The 21,425-nt window shown below is 48.2% G+C and overlaps 1 protein-coding gene across 3 annotated transcripts in view; it reads right to left on the bottom strand.

Moving 5' to 3' along the window:
* Nucleotides 1-21,425, bottom strand: part of akr1a1b (aldo-keto reductase family 1, member A1b (aldehyde reductase)) — a 32,122-nt gene that overhangs the window by 6,510 nt on the left and 4,187 nt on the right. For 2 of the 3 annotated variants that reach the window (XM_038794168.1, XM_038794169.1), the window contains 5 exons: nucleotides 13,134-13,226; nucleotides 10,373-10,492; nucleotides 9,743-9,894; nucleotides 7,197-7,392; nucleotides 6,477-6,676 (listed from right to left, as the gene is read on the bottom strand). In XM_038794168.1, coding sequence (XP_038650096.1) covers nucleotides 6,477-6,676; nucleotides 7,197-7,392; nucleotides 9,743-9,894; nucleotides 10,373-10,492; nucleotides 13,134-13,226 — 761 coding nt within the window. Of the gene's footprint in view, nucleotides 1-6,470; nucleotides 6,677-7,196; nucleotides 7,393-9,742; nucleotides 9,895-10,372; nucleotides 10,493-13,133; nucleotides 13,227-21,425 lie in introns of all 3 variants that reach the window. The other variant, XR_005460315.1, reaches the window with a different exon arrangement.

Here is a 21,425-nt window from a genome sequence, read left to right as displayed (position 1 = left end):
GATCCCTCACCTTGACCAGTCCCACTTCCCTCCACCTCCTGTATACACTATCCACCCCCCTGGCTCAAACCCATGGTTCTCGCACAGTGGCGTTAGCACAGACATCCCTTCCACCCTAAAATGCCTCCTCAACTATTCCATATCTTCACCCGTGGACTGCATCACCGGGCTCCCTGAAAACCGACTTGGAGCCAATGGCAACACTGCTGTCCACATAGCTCTCAAACCAGATCCCTTATAAGATTCCTCCTCCATCCTAACCCACTCTAACCCTTTTCCTTCCCACCACTACTGCATCTTGTCCACATTCGCCGCCCAATAATAATGAAGTTCGGCATCGCCAACCCCCCCTGCTGCCTCTGTGGCCTCCCCACCCCACCCTTGGGACCTTCTCCGCCCATACAAAGTCAAAAATGATAGTGTCCACTTTCTGAAAAAAGACCTTTGTTATAAAGATCAGGAGAGCTTGAAAGATAAACAAGAACCTTAGCAGAATATTCATTTTCTCCATTCTTGGACCCTCCCCGCCAACATTAAGTGCAACGAATCCCACCTCTTTTAAAAAAATAAACATTTTATTGAGGTATTATGGTTTTATAACAACAAAATGAACAATGTACATGAAATTATAAACATAGTGCAAAAGCCGTCCTCCTCCCTTACAGGTCCCACTTTCACTAACCCCTACTCTAAACTAAGCTAACCCCCAACCCCCCCCCTTCCGCTGACAGTTAATTCTCCCCAAAGAAGTCGAACCCAAACATTGATCCTCTCAAGGCGAACTCTATTTACTCCAAACAGAGAAAGCTAACCAGGTCAGTTAGCCAGGTCTCTGACTTTGGGGGCTTTGAGACCCTCCAAGCTAATAATATCCGTCGCCGGGCTACCAGGGAAGCAAAGGCCAGAACGTCTGCCTCTTTCTCCTCCTGGGTCTTCCGACACCCTGAAAATCACCACCTCTGACTTGGGGCCACCCTTGTGTTTAAACACCTTGGACATGACATCCACAAACCCCTGCCAGAATCCCGTAAGCTTCGGGCATGCGGACATGGTTCGCTGGTCCTCCCGCACACCCTGCGCACCTATCTTCTGTCCCAAAGAACCTGCTCAGCCAGGCCACTGCCATGTGGGCCCGGTGAACAACCTTAAATTGTATCAGTCGGAGCCTGGCAGAAGTTGTGGAAGCACAATGCATCCGCCCAGGGATCATCCTCTATCTCTCCTCCTAACTCCTCTTCCCACTTGCATTTCAACTCCTCAGTCTGCGTCTCCTCTGACCCCATGAGTTCCTTGTAAGTGTCAGAAACCCTCCCCTCTCCCACCCACACTAGCAACTACCCAATCTTGTATCCCCCTTGGTAGGAGGAGCGGGAAGGTTGAGACTTGCTTGCGTAGGAAGAGCCACACCTTCAGACACCTAAACTAATTTCCCCTCGCCAATCCAAATTTCTCCTCCAGCTCCCTCAGGCTAGAAAAGCTCCCCTCATAAACATATCCCCCATCCTCTCAATCCCTGCTCTGTGCCATCTCCAGAACCCTCCATCCAGCCTTCCCGGGGTAAACCGGTGATTATTACAGATTGGAGACCACACCGAAGCTCCCTCCGCTCCCACATGCCTCCTCCATTTCCTCCAGACCCTCAGGGCCACCATCACCATGGGGCTGGCTGAGTACCATGTCGGCAGGAACGGCAGAGGCGCTGTTACCAACGCCCCCAAACTAGTGCCCTTGCATGATGCTGCCTCCATACGCTCCCATACCGACCCTCTTCCTCATCATGGCTATGTTCGCCGCCCAATAATAACTGAAGTTCAGCAGCGCCAGTCCGCCCTCTCTTCCCCCCCCCCCCCCCCCCCCCCCGGCTCTACTCAAGCATCTGCCTTCTTTTTTTTTTTTACTCGCAGGGTCTTGCCCGCCCATACAAAGCCAGTGATCACCTTATTGACCTGTTTAAAGAAGGACCGTGGAATAAAGATGGGGAGACACCGAAACAGGAATCTGGGGAGAACCATAATTTTCACTGTCTGCACACTCCCAGCTAGTGACAACTTAAACGCGTCCCACCTTTGAAAAGTCCTTCATTTGGTCTACTAAACAGGCCAAATTTAACTTGGTGTAGCCATTCCCATGCCACCTGGATGCCTAGGTATCAAAATCTTTCCCCTACCACCCTAAACAGCAGCGCCCCCAATCACCTCTCCTGCCCCCTTGCCTGGACCGCAAACATCTCACTTTTCCCCATATTTAGTTTATACCCTGAAAACCAGCCAAATTCCCCCAGAATCCTCCATTCTTTCCACCCCCTCTCGAGCAGGTCGTATGTGTAAAGCAAGACTGTGTTGCAGTCTCCCCTGGACCAGCCCCTCGAGGTTCAGCACAATTGCCAGCGGCTCTATGGCTATCACGAACAGCAGTGGGGAGAGGGGGCATCCCTGTCTCGTCCCCAATGCAGCCTGAAATAGTCCAATGTTGACCCGTTTGTCTGTACGCTCACGACCGGAGCCTGATACAACAGCCTGACCCAGTCAATAAAGCCCCGCCCAAATCCAACCCGCCCCAGTACCTCCCACAGGTATTCCCATTCCACCCGATCAAAAGCCTTCTTCTGCGTCCATTGTGACCACTACCTCCACATCATAAATCACATTCAACAACCACTGGTTAGGTGGATTGGCCATGCTAAATTGCCCGTAGTGTCCTAATAAAAGTAAGGTTAAGGGGGGGTTGTTGGGTTACGGGTATAGGGTGGATACGTGGGTTTGAGTAGGGTGATCATGGCTCAGCACAACATTGAGGGCCGAAGGGCCTGTTCTGTGCTGTACTGTTCTATGTTCTATATTCTTACGTTGGCCACCAACTGCCTACCCTTCACAAATCCCGTCTGGTCCTCCCCAATCACGTCCGGAACACAGTCTGCAATCCTAGAGGACAAGATTTTGGCCAGCAGTTTGGCGTCCACATTCAATAGGGATATCAGCCTCTAGGACCCGCATAGCTCCAGGTCCTTGTCCCGCTTCAGGATCAATGAGATCGTGGCCTGTGACATCGTCAGGGGAAGCACTCCATATTCCCTTGCCTCATTGAATGTCCTCATCAACAGCGGCCCCAATATCCCAGAGAACATTTTATAGAACTCCACTGGGTACCGTCCGGCTCCGGGGCTTTACCCAACTGCATGGCCTTCAACAGCCTCTGCTATTTCCTCCAACCCAATCGGGGCCCCAGACCTTCTATCAAACCCCAGCCACCTTCGGGAACCTCAGCCCCCCTAAGACCTGCCTCATCCCTTCCGGCCCAGCTGGGGGTTCCGACTCATACAACCTACTGTAAAACTCCTTGAACGCCTTATTAACCCCTGCTGAATCCCTGACCAGGTTCCCATCCCGGTCCTTTACTTTCCCCATCTCCCTGGCTGCCTCCCTCTTTTTAAGCTGCTACGCAAGCATTCTGCTGGCGTACTCCACATATTCATAGATCGCCCCCTCGCCTTCCTCAGCTGCTCCACCGCCCTCCCTCTGGTTAACAAGCCAAACTCTGCCTGTACCTCCGTCGCTCCCTTAGAAGCCCTGCCTCTGGGGTCTTCGCATACCTCCTGTCGACCTGCAATATCTCCTTTATCAGTCGGTCCGTCTCTGCTCTGTCTACCATCTCCCTGTGGGCCCGTATAGAGATCAGCTCCCCTCTAACCACCGCCTTCAATGCCTCCCAGAGCACCGCTGCCGAAACTTCACCCGTGCCATTGACTTCCAGGTAGTTCTGAATACATTTCCTCAGCCGCCTGCACACCTCTTCGTCACCTAAAAGTCCCACGTCCAGCCTTCAGTGCGGGCGCTGGCTACTCTCCTTGCTAACCTGTAGGTCAACCCAGTGCGGGACATGATCTGAGATTGTGATAACGTATCCCATCTCTTTAAGATCCTCCCTAGCCTTCTCCACCGGCTTCGTTAAGTTCCACTTATGGAGCCCCGTCCATTCCCTCACTACCCGAATCCCCAAATATCTAAACCAATCCCTCACTACCTAAATGGCATCCCCCCTAAATTAGTCCGCTGTGCCAGCTCATTCACCGGGAATACCTTGCTTTTTCCTACATTCAGCTTGTAACCAAAGAACGCTCCATACCTCCCAGCAGGCCCATAATATTTCCCATACTCTGCAAAGGATCCGAAACATACAGCAAGAGGTCATGGGCAAAGAGCGACACCTGATGCTCCGTCTGTCCCTTCAATCCCCCACCACTCTGCCGACCCCCTGAGAGCCATCGCCAATGGCTCTATGTCCAGCGCAAACAGCAGCAGTGACAGCGGGCACCCCGGCCTCGTACCCCTGTACAAGTCAAAGCTTTGGGAGCTCTATCATTCATCCTCACCCTCGCCGTTGGTGCCACATCACAGCAACCGTACCTATGCCACAAATCTCAGCTCGGTAGCACTGCTATAAACCAAGCTGGCTATAAACCAAGCTGGCAAGAGTCCAAAAAGGACATACCTGCAAGACTTGGTCTGCAGCAGGTGGTGAGGGAGCCAAGTGGGAACGACATACTTGACTTCATCTTCAGCAACCTGCTAGCCATAAATGCATCTGTCCATGACAGTATCGGTAAAAGTCCTTGTGGAGACAAAGTCCTGTCTTCACATTGAAGATATCCTCCAATGAGTTCTGTGACACTACCACCATGTTAAAAGGGATGGATTTCAAAACAAATCTACCAACTCAAGACTGGGTAGCCATGAAGCACTGTGGGCCATCAACAGCATTGTACTCGGCCACAATATGTAACCTAATGGCCTGGCATACTCCCCACTCTACCATTATCATCAAGCCAGGAGATCAACCCTGGTTCAAAGAGGAGTGCACACAGGCATGCCAGAAGCAGCTTCAGGCATATCTAAAAGTGTGGTGTCAACCTGGTGAAACTACAGCACAGGACTATTTACGTGCCAAACAGTATAAGCAGCTAGCAATAAACAAAACTAAGCAATTCCACAAACAACGGGTCAGATCTAAGCTCTGCAGTCCTGCCACATCCAGTTGTGAATGATGGTGGATAATTAAACTTACAGGAGGAGACTCCACAAATATTCATTCGGGAAGGGAGCCCATCATTTGTACTGGGGAGGGAATCCATTTGCAACAATCAGCCAGAAGTGCCTTGTGGATGATTCATCTCCGCCTTCTCCAGAGGTCGCCAGCATCACAAGATGTCAATCTGCAGCAAATTTAATGCACTCCCAAGTTATATTAAAAAAATACAGCTAGAGGCACCAGATTTTGTAGAGATATGGGCCCTGACAAGACTCCAGCAAAAGTACTGAAGACCTGTGCTCCCGAACTTGTTGCATTCCTGGCCAAGCTGTTCCAATACAGCGAAAACACTGTCATCCACCCAGCAGCGTGAAAAATTGCCAACGCGTGTCCTGTACACAAAAAAGCAGGAAAAATTCAACCGGACCTATCACTACCCCATCAGTCTATTCTCGACCATTCGTGACGGAAGAGGTCAGTGTTATCAAGCAGCACCTGCTTAGCAATAACTTGCTCACTGATGCTCAGTTTGGGACAATATTGGATTGGATTGATAAGTGGCAATTAACATTTGTGCCACCAAGTGTCAGGCAATGCTCATCACCAACAAGAGAGAATCTAACCATCTTCTCCATGACATTGAATGGCATTATCATTGCTGACTCTCCCACCAGCTAGGTAGGTATCCTACAGCACGTAACTCACCACCTGACTCCCAAAGCCTGTCTAGCATATACAAGGGACAAGTCAGGATTCTGATGGAATATTGTTCTCTTTGTCTGGATGAGTGCAACTCCAACAACACTCCAGAAACTTGACACCATGCAGGACAAAACTGGCTGCATGGTGACACCCCACCAAACATTCACTCCTTCCTTCCACTGACGGACAGTGGCAGTGTGTACCATCTACAAGATGTACTTCAGGAATTCAAAGGCTCTTTAGACAGCACATCCAACTACTGCATCGATTGTGTGACACTATTAGTTCCATTATGTTATTACTCCATCTGGTCCTCTGCCTACCTACTTTATGTTTCCCTTCTACTATTACATAGAATCACTACAGTGCAGAAGGAGGCCATTCGGTTCAGAATCCACACCGATGCACCCTACCTCAGCCCACTCCCTCCGTAACCCCACCCAACCTGCACATCCATGTCACATGCCCTAAGCACTCCAAATTCCATCTCTCCACAACTAAGAACAGTCCGGTGTTGCCAACTCCCCCCTGTTATAATACCCACTCATTTGTACATCTAGCAGTCCATTTCCCCCGAGCAGCTTTCAGAAACACCAAATGTTCAAAAGAACCGATCTTTTTCTTCTCCATCTTCTTCAATGGCCCAACATTCTGCGCCGTGAGTGACAGTAGGAAGCACCATGTTTTGAGAAGCTTAATCTTATTAACTTTTCTGATCCAAATCCTAGTTAGGTAGCCATTGCCTGTACCTGAGCATAATTTGAGCAGGTGATTTCCCACGTTTATCAGCTAGAGTTTTAATGTTTGCATCTTGAAGTAACAATGGCTCATCGGGGTCTTTCCAAAGCCGATCAGGGGAACCAAGAGGACTGTATGCTGTCACTGCCAACTCATGCTTCCGGCAATGTGCAATCAACTCATTCTGGGCAAGATATGGATGGCATTCAACCTGAGGATATAGATAAATGTATTGAGTCATGCAACATAAATCAGGACTTATTGCTAGATCGAAAAGACAGCTTGAGTTTAAGTATATAGAGTAACTTGTAGGAAGCCTTCAGCACCAGAAACAAATTTCAAGGAAATGTTATTCTCTTCAACCACTAAAAACCAGATTGTTGGTTTATATAATAATTATACAAGCCTTGTTAGAGAAATAAAATGGTTACGTGTGCAAGCATTTAATCCCGGTTACTACACTTAAGTAATTCATTGTGAATGTTGAGAAATGTCAGTGTTAATATGGCTATAATGGCTGAGTCCAGAAAATATTCGAAGACAGCTCAAGATATCTAGTTTTGAAAGACAAACAGATATGCAAAAAAAAAAAACACCCTACAGTTGCTGAAAAGGTAATTGAATTGAAACGTTTGCCACAGATGTTACACAACATGGAAGTTTTTGCAGCATTGAGATGACATGGAAATGTAAATACTACAGTAAAAATCCCACCCAAAAAATGTTCTTACCTGCAACACTGCAGGTTTGATAGTAGCTACGGAAAATACATCGTCTATCTGTCGACTGTTGAAATTTGAGAGTCCAATGGCTTTAACCAAGCCCTTTTCCACTAACTCCTCCATCACTTTCCAAGTTTTTTTATAATCAATAGAACCATACCGTACTGTCTCATCAGGGTTCTTTGGAAAAGGGTTATCTCCTCGCCTGCAAACAGCAAAAAATTCAAAATTGAAACAGCAAGTCCAATACGGGCAGCATGGTAGCACAAGTGGATAGCACTGTGGCTTCACAGCGCCAGGGTCCTAGGTTCAATTCCCTGCTGCAATTTAGTATGGCTAATCCACCTAACCCACACATCTTTGGACTGTGAGAGGGGAAACCGGAGCACCCGAAGCAAACCCATGCAGACATGGGGAGAACGTGCGGACTCTGCACAGACAGTGACCCAGCCAGGAATCAAACCTGGGACCCTGGAGCTGTGAAGCAACGGTGCTAACCACTGCATTAAATGACAAGAAGTGACGGTGCAAGAATAGTGATGGCAAAATGTAAAGAAACAAAGACCTGCTTAGAATAGCTGCAAATTACAATTGCAGAACCATCACCAACAGTTGCTGTGCAGAAATGTTAGCAGTGGTATAAAAAACAAAATGCTGGAAAAACTCTGGTCTGGCAGGATCTGTGGAGAGAGAAACAGTTAACATCGAGTCTTAGGACTAGTTCAGAGCTCTGAAGAAGAGTTGTTAAGTCTGTTTCTCTCTCTCTACAGATGCTGCCAAACCTGCCGATTTTTTTTCCAGCATTTTGTTAATTTCAGGTTTCCAGAATCCGCAGTATTTTGCTTTCATTTTCTGTGAGCAATAATCATGATCTAAAACTATCGAACTCGTATTGTTGAGTCCAGAAGTCTCAAATGTGTTATTGACCGGGAGGCAGTGGCTTAGTGGTATTATTGCTGGACTAGTAATTCAGAGACCCAGAGTCATGCTCTGGGGGCTCGGTTTCAAATCCTGCCATGGCAGATGATGGAAATTGGAATTCAATTAACATCTGGAATTAGAAGTGTAAAGGTAACCAGAAGCTATTGATGATGATCGTAAAAATCTATCTCGATCACTAATTTCCTTTGGGGAAGGAAATCTGTCATCCTTACATAGTCTGGCCTACATGCAACTCCCAAGCCACAGCAATGTGGTGGACTCTTAAATTCCCTCAGGGATGGGCAATAAATGCTGGCCCAGCCAACAACGCCCACATCCCCTGATTGGATTAATTAGATTGTTTATGGTCACATGTACTGAGGTACAGTGAAAAGTATTGTTCTGCGTACATTCTATACATGAAAAGAAAACATAGGGCAAATATAAATACATAGACACAAGGCATTAGGTGAAGCAGACAGCAGTGTAGTAATACTCAGTAGAAAGGCGTGTGAAGAAATCAGATCAGTCCATAAGAGGGCCGTTTAGGAGTCTGGTAACAGCAGGGTTAGTACATGTTCTCAGACTTTTGTATCTCCTGCCCGATGGAAGAAATTGGATGAGTGAATAAGCTGGGTGGGATGGGGTCTTTGATTATGCTGCCCACTTTCCCAAGGCAGCAGGAGGTGTAGACAGAGTCAATCTATGGGAGGCAGGTTCACGTGATGGACTGGGCTGTGTTCACGACTCTGTAGTTTCTTATGGTCTTGGGCCGAGTAGTTGCCATATCAGGCTGCGATGGTGCCAGATAGGATGCTTTCTATGGCGCCTCTGTAAAAGTTGGTAAGGGCCAATGTGGACATGAATGAATAAAAAAAAGTGACTTATTGAAATATAAGGTTCTGTTCCTCGAACTTCATTACAACAGTGAAAGAAAAATCGGTGTGGAATGGACTATTTAAATGAAAAGTGACTGGAAGCCGAGTGTCATGCTTGCAGACTTGGTGGCTTGGTTTCTCTAATGTAGTGAAGACCACAGTCAGCAGTGAATACAGTATGTCAAATTGAAAGTAAATTGCTGTTTCACCAGGAAAGTGTTTTTGAAGCCCTGGACAATGGGAAAGAAGGTAAAAGACTGGTGTTGCATCGCCAGCACTTGCATTTGAAGGCACCAGGGGGAAAACCGGTTGATGGAGGTGAATGTAGCTTGAACCAGAGTGTTATAGAGGGAACATTTCTTTTGTATTGCTGTAAGGGGAGGAGAGTGTCGGTGGTGTAATTGTTCAGGAGGTGGTGGAAATAGCAGAGCATGGTCTGTCGAATATGGAGGCCGTGTAGGTGGAAGGCAAGGGCAGAAATACAGGAAATGGCAGAGACATAATGGAGAGCCCTAGTAAGCACTGTGATAAAAAACACATATTGGAAGGGTCATCAGCCTGAGTCATTTAACTCAGTTTCTCTCCTGACCTGCTGATATTTCCAGTATTTTCCATTTAATTACATATTGGTTTGGAAAATAAGTCGGCAGAATAGGCCCGACAGGAGAATGGAAGGGATTCCTTATAGGAAAAGTGGATGAGAGAATGTATAATTATGAGAATTTGTGGGCTCCGTAGATATTAACCATGCCTTACTCAAACGCATGAGGCCAGTGAATCAAGTACAAATCCAGGTAAGTGAGCTGCAGGTCTTCCAGCGATTTGCGACAGGCAGCTTCCACATCCTCTGGATGATGCTTAGTGTTCCACAACTTGGAGGTCACAAAAAGATCTTCACGCCTTACCAACTACAAAATAAAATGAATATACGAAGATTACATTCCTCTGTAGGCTTGGATATTCTGTTAACTTTACATCGCTAAATACAATATGCTTATATGGATCAGTAGCAGCAGTGTACACCATTAAAAATCCACTGCAGGGACTCAAAGCTAACATTCTGCTGGCTCTGTTGGAGTCAGTGGTCAGGCCTCAGCACTGGATTTCATTAGGTCACACCACTGGACCAAAGCAAGGAAAAAAACCAGATTGTGCACGCGCACAGAGCCGAGCCTTTGAATCAATAGCAGGACTGTCCCGTACAAATCTCCACTCCAGTTGTCATTGCTGCTGTGAAAGAGGGGAGCGCAAACTCCAATTGCTCATCTCAGCATCTCACTAGAGGTCACAACCCACAATTTGGTAACCCCTGCCATATAAAACCCAGACTCATTAATTCTGTAGCATGGACCTCATCAATGGGTTATTTAAATTCTTGTATCATACCTTATCAGTACCAACATATTGTTTAAAGGCCTCTCCAATGCTAGCTTCATTGTTGTACACTGCAGCACAGTCTATGTGATGATAACCTATCTTCAAAGCATTCCAGATAGCATCTTTTACCTGAGCAAAAAGAGCAAACATGATCATACATATTCCAAGGCCCTTTCCAGCACAAACAATTGTAAGGAGGACAAAGGCTGCAGAGAGAAAAAACAGGTTAAGCAAGTGGGCAACAAGGCGTCAGATGAAGAACAAGATGGGATAGTTCAATTATTCACTTTGCGCAAGAATGGTGAAGCAGAATTTTGCTAAAAGGGGTGAAACTTAATGTTCAGAGACACTTGGATGTACTCCAAGTTAGCATGCTAGTACTGCAAAGCAAACGGCATGTTGACTTTATTGCAAGGTGATTGGAATGCAAGTATATAAAGTCTTGTGACAATTGTGCAGTGCTTTGGCAAGGCCATACCTGGAGTAGTGTGCGTAATTGTGGTCTCTATTTAAGGAAGCATACTTGCATTGAAGACAGTACAGCAAAGGTTCACTAGATTGGTTACTGGGATAAAGGGTCCTATTATGAGAGGCTGAGTAAATTGGGTCTATGTTCTCTGGAGTTTAGAAGAATGAGAGGCGATCGTATTGAAACACTGAGTTGTGATGGGGCAGATACTGACAGTTGTTGTTTCCTCTAGTTGGGGAATCTAAAACACAGGGACCAATCATTTAGAAGACTGAAATTAAGAGAAATGTCTTCATTCAAAGGGGTGTGAATCTTTAGAATTCTTTACCCAGGCGGGGGTGGATGTGCCTCCATCTGAAATGTTTTTGATCGCTCAGGGAAGCAATGAAATTAGCCAACGACTTAATTTTTCTGTTTCAGCTTCAGAAAATATACTGAACTACACTTGGACACATTTTAAATGATAACAGATGTGGAATACACAGCGATATAGAAGTAATAAGAATTTCAAGTCAGTACGGCGTGTGGCTTAGAGGGGAACTTGCAGGTGGTGTTGTTCCTGGATGATGTCGAGCTGAGTGTTTTTGGAGCTGCACCCATATCGGTGGAGAGTATTCCATCACATCCTGTTGAGTCTTGTAGACTTTGGCAAGTCAGGTGGCAATTTACTTGCCCAAAATTCCTAGCTGCTGATCTGCTCTTGTAGCCACGGTATTTATATGGCTAGTTAAGATGTTGACAGATTCAGCAATAGCAAATATTAGTTGAATATTAGAGGCAGATAGATTACTGGAGATGGGCATTGTCTTGCACATACACTGACACCAAAATTGTCCCGGTCTTGATGCACATGGACACTGACTACTTCAGCATCGGAATTGGCGCAAATGGTATCTCCTCCGCCCCCCCCCCCCCCCTAAGAAATGTTGCTGGAGTTCCTTGATGCCACACTCTAAAATCAAGTGTGGTCTGGAGCAGAGTAGTTCTGGTGGACCAAACAGTGTCAAATGAGGAGGTTATATTTTTTAACTCTTTCACGGAAGTGCCACAGACCTCTAGTTGCCCAGTAATAGTACTACTACAGCTTTATTTTGCTACTTAAAAAAAAAAGAGAATTGCCCTCTAACAATGCATTTTGAAATACACACAAGCTCTCCTGGCAGCTAAGCAAATTTACTGAGCGAGTAGATGAGCTGTAGTTTACAGTCTTGGAAGGCTCCCATGTTCTAATACCAGCACTGAACCTGGCCATCATGCCATTAGAGGTTTGGCAATGTACTGTTTCAGCTAGGAAGATGTTTTGTTCATGGCATTCGGACAGATTTGACGTGCCAACATGAGCCAAGATCATTCCAAAATGCACCATTCTGTGCTGTAATTAAATTTGGAACAGAGAATGTCAAGTAGTAATTAACAAGTACAAGATTTGAACTTTCTATCTGCAATAAATTCATGAACTTTAGGGAAATGGTGACAAATTACATTTAAAGGTCTGTGTTGGGAACTGTGGGAGAAAAGAAATTGCAAGTTGAAAGAATATTGAAAAGTTTCACATGAAGATATTCAATACAGAGCATAGCCTGAAATGGCCAGCAGTTTAGAGCAGATATTGTACAAGTCTTTGTTATTCTGCATTTGATTTACTTGTTAAAGATGATAAACATACTTAACAAATTAACTGGAAGCCTAAATATAACTCAAGGGTGATATCAATATTTCTATCAAATTGCATTTGAGTCAAGCAATGTATATAGAGGGCACTAATGATCTATGATTGCTGAGAATCTGCAGGGTACAAGATCTCTAGGACAAAAAAAAAGTCGACAGATCCTGGTAATCAAGAACATGGTGCCTGTTTAAGGGTAATGGAGCAAGACAGGGAAGAAAGAACAGACAAAACAGGAGAGAGAGAGAGAGAGTGATATTAAAATATCATAAAATGATTTCCACTCACTGTAAAAATAGGACTTGTTGGAAATGTGCTTACGTGTATCCCAGGAGACGGTAAAAATAAGTCTCAGCGGTTACATACACTAATTCACGAGCTTGCTAATGCCTATCTTGAATGCTCACCATCAACGTGGCTCAACAAGAGGATTGTTCCAACATAGAATCAATACCATTAGGAGGAGGAGGAAGTGGGAGGGTGTTGGGAAAGAAAATAAAGTACAAGTATGCTGCCAGAATGGACAACTACGCAGCAAAATAAACCAGAGCAGTCAATTCATTAGAAAAATAAAAACTGATGGTGCTCAAAGGAAAAACAATTAAATGTTGTCTGTGTAAACATGGTCACGTTACCTCGTCAGGAGGATTCTTCCATGTTCCCAACCCAATGAGGGGCATCTTCTGTCCAGTATTGAGCACAACATAATCAGAAGTGGCCATTTTAACCTAAAGAAACAAGAATAAACATTCCTAAATGCTCCAAGGATGTGAACACATGAAGACAATTCACACTTTCAAGGATACCTAATTTTAAAAAAATATGGAAAATCAACTTCCTTGACAATTATCTAAACAAACAGACTCAATGACAAGCAGGTAGGGCTCACTAGGAAACTGAACCATCTGTATCCTGGGAGCCTCCTCTTGACAAAAGCAGACATAGACAATGAAATTCATCATGATCTATGTTGCCAATGGAGCCTTCAACTGACTGAGGAAAAAAGTGTATTTGAGGACTAGGATCTGGTGTAATTGGCAGCATTGATGTCTGTGCTTCTATACATACTTGTAGAGATTTGGATGACCTACAGTTGGCACCTCAAAACAATAACACCCAATGCTGCCTTTGGCAGATCCTCCAAATCCAGTGGCAAAATAGGTGGTCCAACAGCAGTGTCATCTCCCAAGTTGTTTCCAGGCACTGATTGCTCAAAAACAACTCTGCTGGGCACATGTCAGATTTGCAAATAACATCAGATTCCCAAAGCAAACTGCTCTATGCAACTCTGTTGCAACAGGGGCCTCCCAGGAAGACATTGGAAACACTGTAGAAATGTTCTCAAAGCATCTCTGAAGAGGTCAAATGTACCCACCGTTTTTTAGGGAACTCTTGCTTGTGACCAACCAAAATGAAAAATCAACATTTGAGAAGGCACTGATGAGGAAAGTAGAATGAAATGCATAGGAAAATGCATAGGAAACTGAGTAAAAGAACTGGAAAAGAAATGTAGAACATTTATTACTCTGTCACTCTCAAAACATCTCCAAGTGTTGGCTAGGGCCTCCGCCACAAAATAGACTTTTCACAAGTCATACAAATAAGTGTGTGCAGAATACCAATGTTCAAAAGAAAAGTTCATTTTTACTTCTTGTTACCTTTATGGAAACAGCAGTTTGTGAGCTGTTGTCTGCACTTTGTTTCAAAGCCTGTATATTTTGAAACAGTCCCCAACTGAAAGGGAACCAAAAACTTGTAGTTTCCTGGGAAGGGGTGGGGGTGTAAGCCTAGATTACTGAAGGTGACATCAGACTTCCTGGAAATTGGCTTGTGACCGTGGGTTGCTAAAAAGAGGTTCTCAGAGATTTCAGCAGGAGATTGTTAGAGCAGGACAGGGAATGCAAGGAGCAGTGTGTGTGGGAGATAGCTTAAAAAAATTGGAAACCTGGTCCCACAGCAGCATAGATAGTAAGGATCATAAAATAGTTCCTTTTACTGCTTTAATTATTATATTTTTTTAAACAAAGCCATCATACTGTATACCTGAACTTTATTGAGTGGGTAGGTGAAGATGACACTGGGGAATCAGGACTGTTGTGACCAAGCGAAGGAGGCTCCACAGATGTGTGCCCTTTTTGGTGATAATACTCTTGGAATTAATAAATAAAGCTGTCTTCCGGTGGCTGTGATGGATCAGTAAGCCACACATCTGGGAGCTCCCGTTTTAAAGAGATTTTTCGGCTCTTTTGAGAGCCCAAAACGGAAATTTTTCGACGTCTCCCGGTGGGGGAAGGTGTGCTGAACGACTTTCCCTGCAGTCCATGACTCGAACTCGGAGTGGAAAGGGGGAAAAAACAGCAGCAGCTCCTCAGAAAAAACGGGGGAAGGGATCCAAGATGGCCGCCGACAGAGCTCCAGAGGAATGGAGACTCTGGGCCCAGGAACAACAAACTGATCTCCTGCGCTGCTTTAAAGAATTCAAGGATGAAGTACTGAGCTCTCTGCAGGAAACGAACAGAAGGCTGTCAGAGATTCAGTCCACCCAGGGTGCTGCCATCAAGAAGTTGCAGACGCAGGCCATTGAACGAGAGGAGGAGGCCGTGGTCCTCGTGAGTAAGGTGGAGGGGCACGAAGCACTCAACAAGAAGTGGCAGGAACGCTTTGAGGAGCTGGATCACCGCATGAGGCGGAAAAACCTGCGGATCTTGGGCCTTGCAGAGGGGCTGGAGGGATCGGACCTGACAGCCTATGTGGCTGTAATGCTGAATTCGCTAGTGGGGGCCGGATCTCTCCATCTGCCCTTGGAGCTGGAGGGAGCGCACAGGGTGCTGGCCAGGAGGCCCAAGGAAGATGAACCCCCGCGTGCGGTGCTGGTGAGGTTCCACCGGTTCAGTGATCGGGAGTGCGTGCTGCGCTGGGCCAAGAAGGTGAAGAGCAGCAATTGGGAGAATGGGGTAGTGCGGATCTACCAGGACTGGAGTGCGGAGGTGGCTAAGCGGCGGTCCGGATTTAATCAGACGAAAGACGTGCTTTATAGAAAAAAGATAAAGTTCGGAATGTTGCCGCCCGCGCGCCTGTGGGTAACTTATTTGGACCGGCACCATTATTTCGATTCCCCGGAGGAGGCGTGGGCCTTCGTGCGGACGGAGAAACTGGACTTGAACTAGGGGTTGGGGGTTGCGAGGTCGGCTGTAAGATATTAGTGCTGGATTCTGCTGTTGCTGTGTTCTCTTTTTCTTCTGTTGTTTTCTTCTTGTTTTAGTACTTTTGCAATTTTGATAGGGTTATTTACGGAGGGGTTGTTCTGCTATGTTTTTTGTGCTGTGGGACATTGTCTGGGCTGTGTATCTTGAGGGGAGGGTCGGGGGGGTATGTTGTATTCTATGCCGGAGTGGGGGTATGGAGTGGGGCTGATATTTGGGAGCTGCGTCAGAAGGGTGTGGTGGGGCAGTGCAAAAGCGCGGGCTTTCCTCTGGTTTCCCGTGCTGCGGGGCTGGGGGGTGGAGATGGTGACGGGGGAGGCGGGGCCTTAACTGGTTCTTCCCCGCGCTGGAGCGGTGCCAGGAGGAGGGATAGATTGGGGGATGATCCCACTTCGGGAGGGGTCGGGCTATTGGCGGGAGTTTCCGGGGTCAGCAGAAGTTAGCTGACCCACGGAAGTACAATGGAGGACGGTTCGCGGCTGGGAGGGTTCCTAGCCTGGGGGGGAAGGGAGGGGGGGGGGGGGAAAGGGGAATACCGGGTTGCTGCTGGTAGGGTCAAGAAGGAGCTGGTGGGGGCTGGGGGGACAGAGGTGAGGGGTTGTCGCTATGGGGACGGGGTCGAGCAGGGGGTGCTGGCCTGGGGCGGGCAGTCAACGGGCTATGGCTAGCCGACGGGGGAGGGGGGCGGGACGCCCTCTGATCCGGTTGGTCACCTGGAATGTGAGAGGGTTGAATGGGCCGGTGAAGCGGTCGAGGGTACTGGCTCACCTGAAGGGGCTAAAGGCGGATGTGGCAATGCTTCAGGAGACCCACCCGAGAGTGGCGGACCAGGTCCGCCTGAGGAAGGGATGGGTGGGGCAGGTTTTCCACTCGGGGTTGGATGTGAGGAACCGGGGAGTGGCGATTCTGGTGGGGAGAAATGTGTTGTTTGAGGCATCGGAGGTGGTGGCGGATAAGGGGGGTAGGTATGTGATGGTTAGGGGCAGGCTACAAGGAGAGAAGGTGGTACTGGCTAGTGTGTATGCCCCAAATTGGGACGATGCGGGCTTTATGAGGCGTATGTTGGGACGGATCCCGGATCTGGAGGCGGGAGGTCTGATCATAGGGGGGGACTTTAATACGGTGTTGGATCCTTCACTGGATCGGTCCAGCTCTAGGACGGGTAGGAGGCCGGCGGCGGCCAAGGTACTGAGAGGGTTTATGGACCAGATGGGTGGGGTGGATCCATGGAGGTTTGTAAGGCCGAGGGCACGCGAGTACTCTTTCTTCTCCCACGTACATAGGGTCTACTCTCGGATAGATTTCTTCGTGGTGAGTAGGGGACTGATTCCGAGAGTGGAGGAGGCCGAGTATTCGGCCATTGCAATCTCCGACCACGCTCCGCATTGGATAGAGTTGGAGATGGGAGAGGTGCGAGACCAACGTCCGTTGTGGCGGTTGGATGTGGGGTTGTTGGCGGAGGAGGAGGTGTGTAGGAGGGTCCGGGCAAGTATTGAGGGGTACCTTGAGGTGAATGATACGGGGGAGGTTCAGGTGGGGATGGTCTGGGAAGCCCTGAAGGCAGTTATTCGTGGGGAGCTGATATCCATCCGGGCACACACGGAGAGGAGCGAAAGGAGCGAGAGGGATAGACTGGTGGGAAAGATGCTGGAGGTGGACAGGAGGTATGCAGAGGCACCAGAGGAGGGACTGTTGGGGGAGAGGCGCAGCCTGCAGGCTAAATTTGATTTGCTGACCACTAGAAAGGCGGAGGCACAGTGGAGGAAGGCACAAGGGGCAGTGTACGAACATGGTGAAAAGGCGAGTAGGATGCTGGCTCATCAGCTGCGTAAGCAGGATGCGGCTAAGGAGATTGCTGGAGTGAGAGATAAGAGTGGGAATGTGGTGCGGAAGGGGGTAGAGGTGAATGAGGTCTTCAAGGATTTTTACTGGGAACTGTACCGGTCGGAGCCAACGGGGGAGAGGAGGGGAATGGAGAGGTTCCTTGACGGGCTTTCTTTCCCGAAGGTGCAGGAGGAGAAGGTGGAGGGGTTGGGTGCGCCGATTGAGCTGGAGGAGCTAGTTAAGGGGATCGGGCAGATGCAGTCAGGGAAGGCACCGGGGCCGGATGGGTTCCCGGTGGAATTTTATAAAAAGTTTGTGGATCTAGTGGGCCCCTTGCTGGTGCGAACACTCAATGAAGCGTGGGAGGGGGGGACTTTGCCCCCGACGATGTCACGGGCGCTGATCTCGTTAATTTTAAAGAAGGACAAGGACCCCCAGCAGTGTGGTTCATACAGGCCCATATCTCTCCTCAACGTGGACGCGAAGGTGCTGGCAAAAATCCTGGCCACCAGGATAGAGGACTGTGTGCCAGGGGTTGTGCACGAGGACCAGACAGGTTTTGTGAAGGGAAGGCAGCTGAACACGAATGTGCGGAGATTGCTGAATGTCATTATGATGCCGGCGATTGAGGGGGAGGCAGAGATAGTGGTGGCACTGGATGCGGAGAAGGCCTTCGATAGAGTGGAGTGGGGGTACCTATGGGAGGTGTTGGGGAGGTTTGGATTTGGTGAAGGGTTCATTAGATGGGTAAGGCTGTTATATGAGGCCCCGATGGCGTGCGTGGCTACGAATAGGAGGAGGTCGGAGTACTTCCGGCTTTACCGAGGGACCAGGCAGGGTTGCCCCTTGTCCCCCTTGTTGTTTGCACTGGCAATCGAGCTGCTGGCGATGGCATTGAGAGATTCAGAGAGGTGGAGAGGCTTGGTGCGAGGTGGAGAGGAACATAGGGTGTCGTTGTATGCCGACGACCTGTTACTGTATGTGGCGGACCCGGTGGGAGGGATGCCGGGAGTGATGGAGTTACTAGCCGAGTTTGGGACCTTCTCAGGTTATAAATTAAACTTAGGCAAGAGCGAGGTGTTTGTGGTGCACCCTGGAGACCAGGAGGAAGGAATTGGTAGGCTCCCGCTTAGGCAGGCAGGGGAGAGCTTTAGGTACCTGGGGGTGCAAGTGGCCAGGGACTGGGGGACTCTCCACAAGCATAACTTTACCAGGCTGGTAGATCAGATGGAGGAGGAGTTCAGGAGGTGGGACATGCTGCCATTGTCGTTGGCGGGGAGGGTGCAGTCCGTCAAAATGACAGTGCTTCCGAGGTTCTTGTTCCTTTTTCAGTGCCTGCCCATATTTATCCCCAGGGCCTTCTTTAGGAGAGTGACTAGCAGTATTCTGAGTTTTGTGTGGGCACATGGGACTCCGAGAGTGAGGAGGGTGTTCCTGGAGTGAGGAAGGGATGGAGGTGGGCTGGCACTGCCCAACCTTCTGGGGTACTATTGGGCAGCCAATGTGTCAATGGTGCGTAAATGGGTGATGGAGGGGGGAGGGGCGGCGTGGAAAAGAATGGAGATGGCGTCATGTAGAGGTACGAGCCTGGGTGCCATGGTAACGGCACCGTTGCCGCTCTCCCCTAAGAGGTTTACCACGAGCCCGGTGGTGGCGGCGACCCTAAGAATCTGGGAACAATGGAGACGGCATCGGGGGGAAACAGGGGGCTCGATGGAGGCTCCACTGGGTGGCAACCATCGGTTCATCCCGGGGAACACGGATGGGGGATTCAGGGGGTGGCAAAGGGCGGGCATCAGCAAATTGAGGGACCTGTTTATTGGCGGGAGGTTTGCGGGCCTGGGGGAACTGGAAGATAAATGTGGCCTTCCCCAGGGGAACATGTTCAGATACCTGCAGGTAAAGGCGTTTGCTAGGCGACAGGTAGAGGGATTCCCTTTGCTGCCCTCGCAGGGGGCGATGGACAGAGTGCTTTCGGGGGTGTGGGTAGGAGAGGGGAAGGTGTCTGACATCTATAAGGTAATGCAGGAGGTGGAGGAGTCGTCAGTGGAGGAGCTGAAGGCTAAATGGGAGGAGGAACTCGGGGAGCAGATAGAGGACGGGACTTGGCCGGATGCCTTGGACAGAGTCAACTCTTCCTCCTCATGTGCGAGGCTTAGTCTCATCCAATTTAAGGTGCTGCACCGGGCCCACATGTCCGGGACTAGGATGAGTAGGTTCTTCGGGGGTGAGGACAGGTGCACCAGATGTTCGGGGAGTCCTGCGAACCACGCCCATATGTTCTGGGCATGCCCAGCACTGGAAGAATTCTGGAAGGGGGTGGCGGGGACGGTGTCGAGGGTGGTTGGATCCAGGGTCAAACCAGGGTGGGGACTCGCGATTTTTGGAGTTGTGGTAGAGCCGGGAGTGCAGGAGGCGAAAGAGGCCGGTGTCCTGGCCTTTGCGTCCCTAGTAGCCCGTCGAAGGATTCTGTTACAATGGAAGGATGCAAGGCCCCCAAGTGTGGAGACCTGGATCAGTGACATGGCGGGATTTATAAAATTGGAAAAGGTCAAATTTGCCCTGAGAGGATCAATACAAGGGTTCTATAAACGATGGCAGCCTTTTTTGGACTTCCTGGCTCAGAGTTAGGTAACTGGGTCAATAGCAGCAGCAACCCGCGGGGGGGGGGGGGGTGCATTATTGTAGTGTTTATTCTGTAACTTTATAGTGTGTTAATATGCGTTGTTGTTAAAATGCTGGGTTGTTCAGGGGGATGGGGCGAATGTATATGATTGTTAATATTATTGTTATTTTCGGTATTTTACTAAGGTGCGTCAATGTTGTATAAAATCAAAATTTCTCAATAAAAATTATTTTAAAAAAAATAAAATAAATAAAGCTGTGGTCAAAGGTGACTGGAGGCTCATGTTCTGCATGAGGAAACAGTTGTTGAATTCTACTTGAGGGAGTTAAGGGCTTTGTGCTGTATATTATCCCCTTCATATCCCAAGGGGACTGCCAGTAAATCCATGATACCAATCTTTGTCATAGCAGCTATATAAAGTGTAATTTATAATTTCTATTTCATACAATTTGGCTGCTAATTCATGTTGATTTGATAGTTAAATTAAAATGATAAAAAAATGTGAAATCTTGCCCATCAGTTTCCCCCCATGGGAAGTTTAGTTCTCTTAATTTATATATTCTGGCGATTTGATCAGCGGTAGCAGCGATAGTAGTAACCAGGGGTCTGTCGGGAAGGTAAGTTTACCATTTTAAAAACTTACCTTACAGGGGAAGCGGCCTTTGTTTTTTAACTAACTTTTTTTTCTTTTCCTTGTTTTATCTAGAGGGGATGGCAGGGAAGGCAGTGCAATGTTCCTCCTGCAGAATGTTTGAGGTGAGGGACGCCGTCAGTGTCCCTGCTGATTTCACCTGTGGGAAGTGCACCCATCTCCAGCTCCGCAGAAACCGTGTTAGGGAACTGGAGCTGGATGAACTTCAGATCATTCGGAAGGCAGAGGTGGTCATAGATAGAAGCTTCATGGATGTAGTTACTCCAAAGAATGAAGATGGGTGCCGGTGAGGGGCTGGGAGGATACTGGTGGGGGGGGGGGGGGGGGGGGGGGGGGGAAAGAAGATACTTACCAGGGGTAAGCCATGGGCTTCACATCTCTGGCACAGTGTCTGTCCCTGTTGCTCAGAAGGGAAGGTGGGAGAGGAGTAAAGCATTAGTCATTGGAGACTCCATAGTTAGGGGGATAGATATGAGATTCTGTGGGAACGAGAGAGAATTGCGGTTGGTGTGTTGCCTCCCAGGTGCCAGGGTCCGTGATGTCTCGCATCGTGTTTTCGGGATCCTTAAGGGGGAGGGGGAGCAGCCCCAAGTCGTGGTCCACATAGGCACCAACGACATAG

This window comes from Scyliorhinus canicula, chromosome 4 (genome assembly GCF_902713615.1).
Source record: "Scyliorhinus canicula chromosome 4, sScyCan1.1, whole genome shotgun sequence".
Lineage (NCBI taxonomy): Eukaryota > Metazoa > Chordata > Chondrichthyes > Carcharhiniformes > Scyliorhinidae > Scyliorhinus > Scyliorhinus canicula.
The sequence above is the reverse complement of the archived record's forward strand: the minus strand, read 5'-3'. Positions and strand labels throughout refer to the sequence as shown.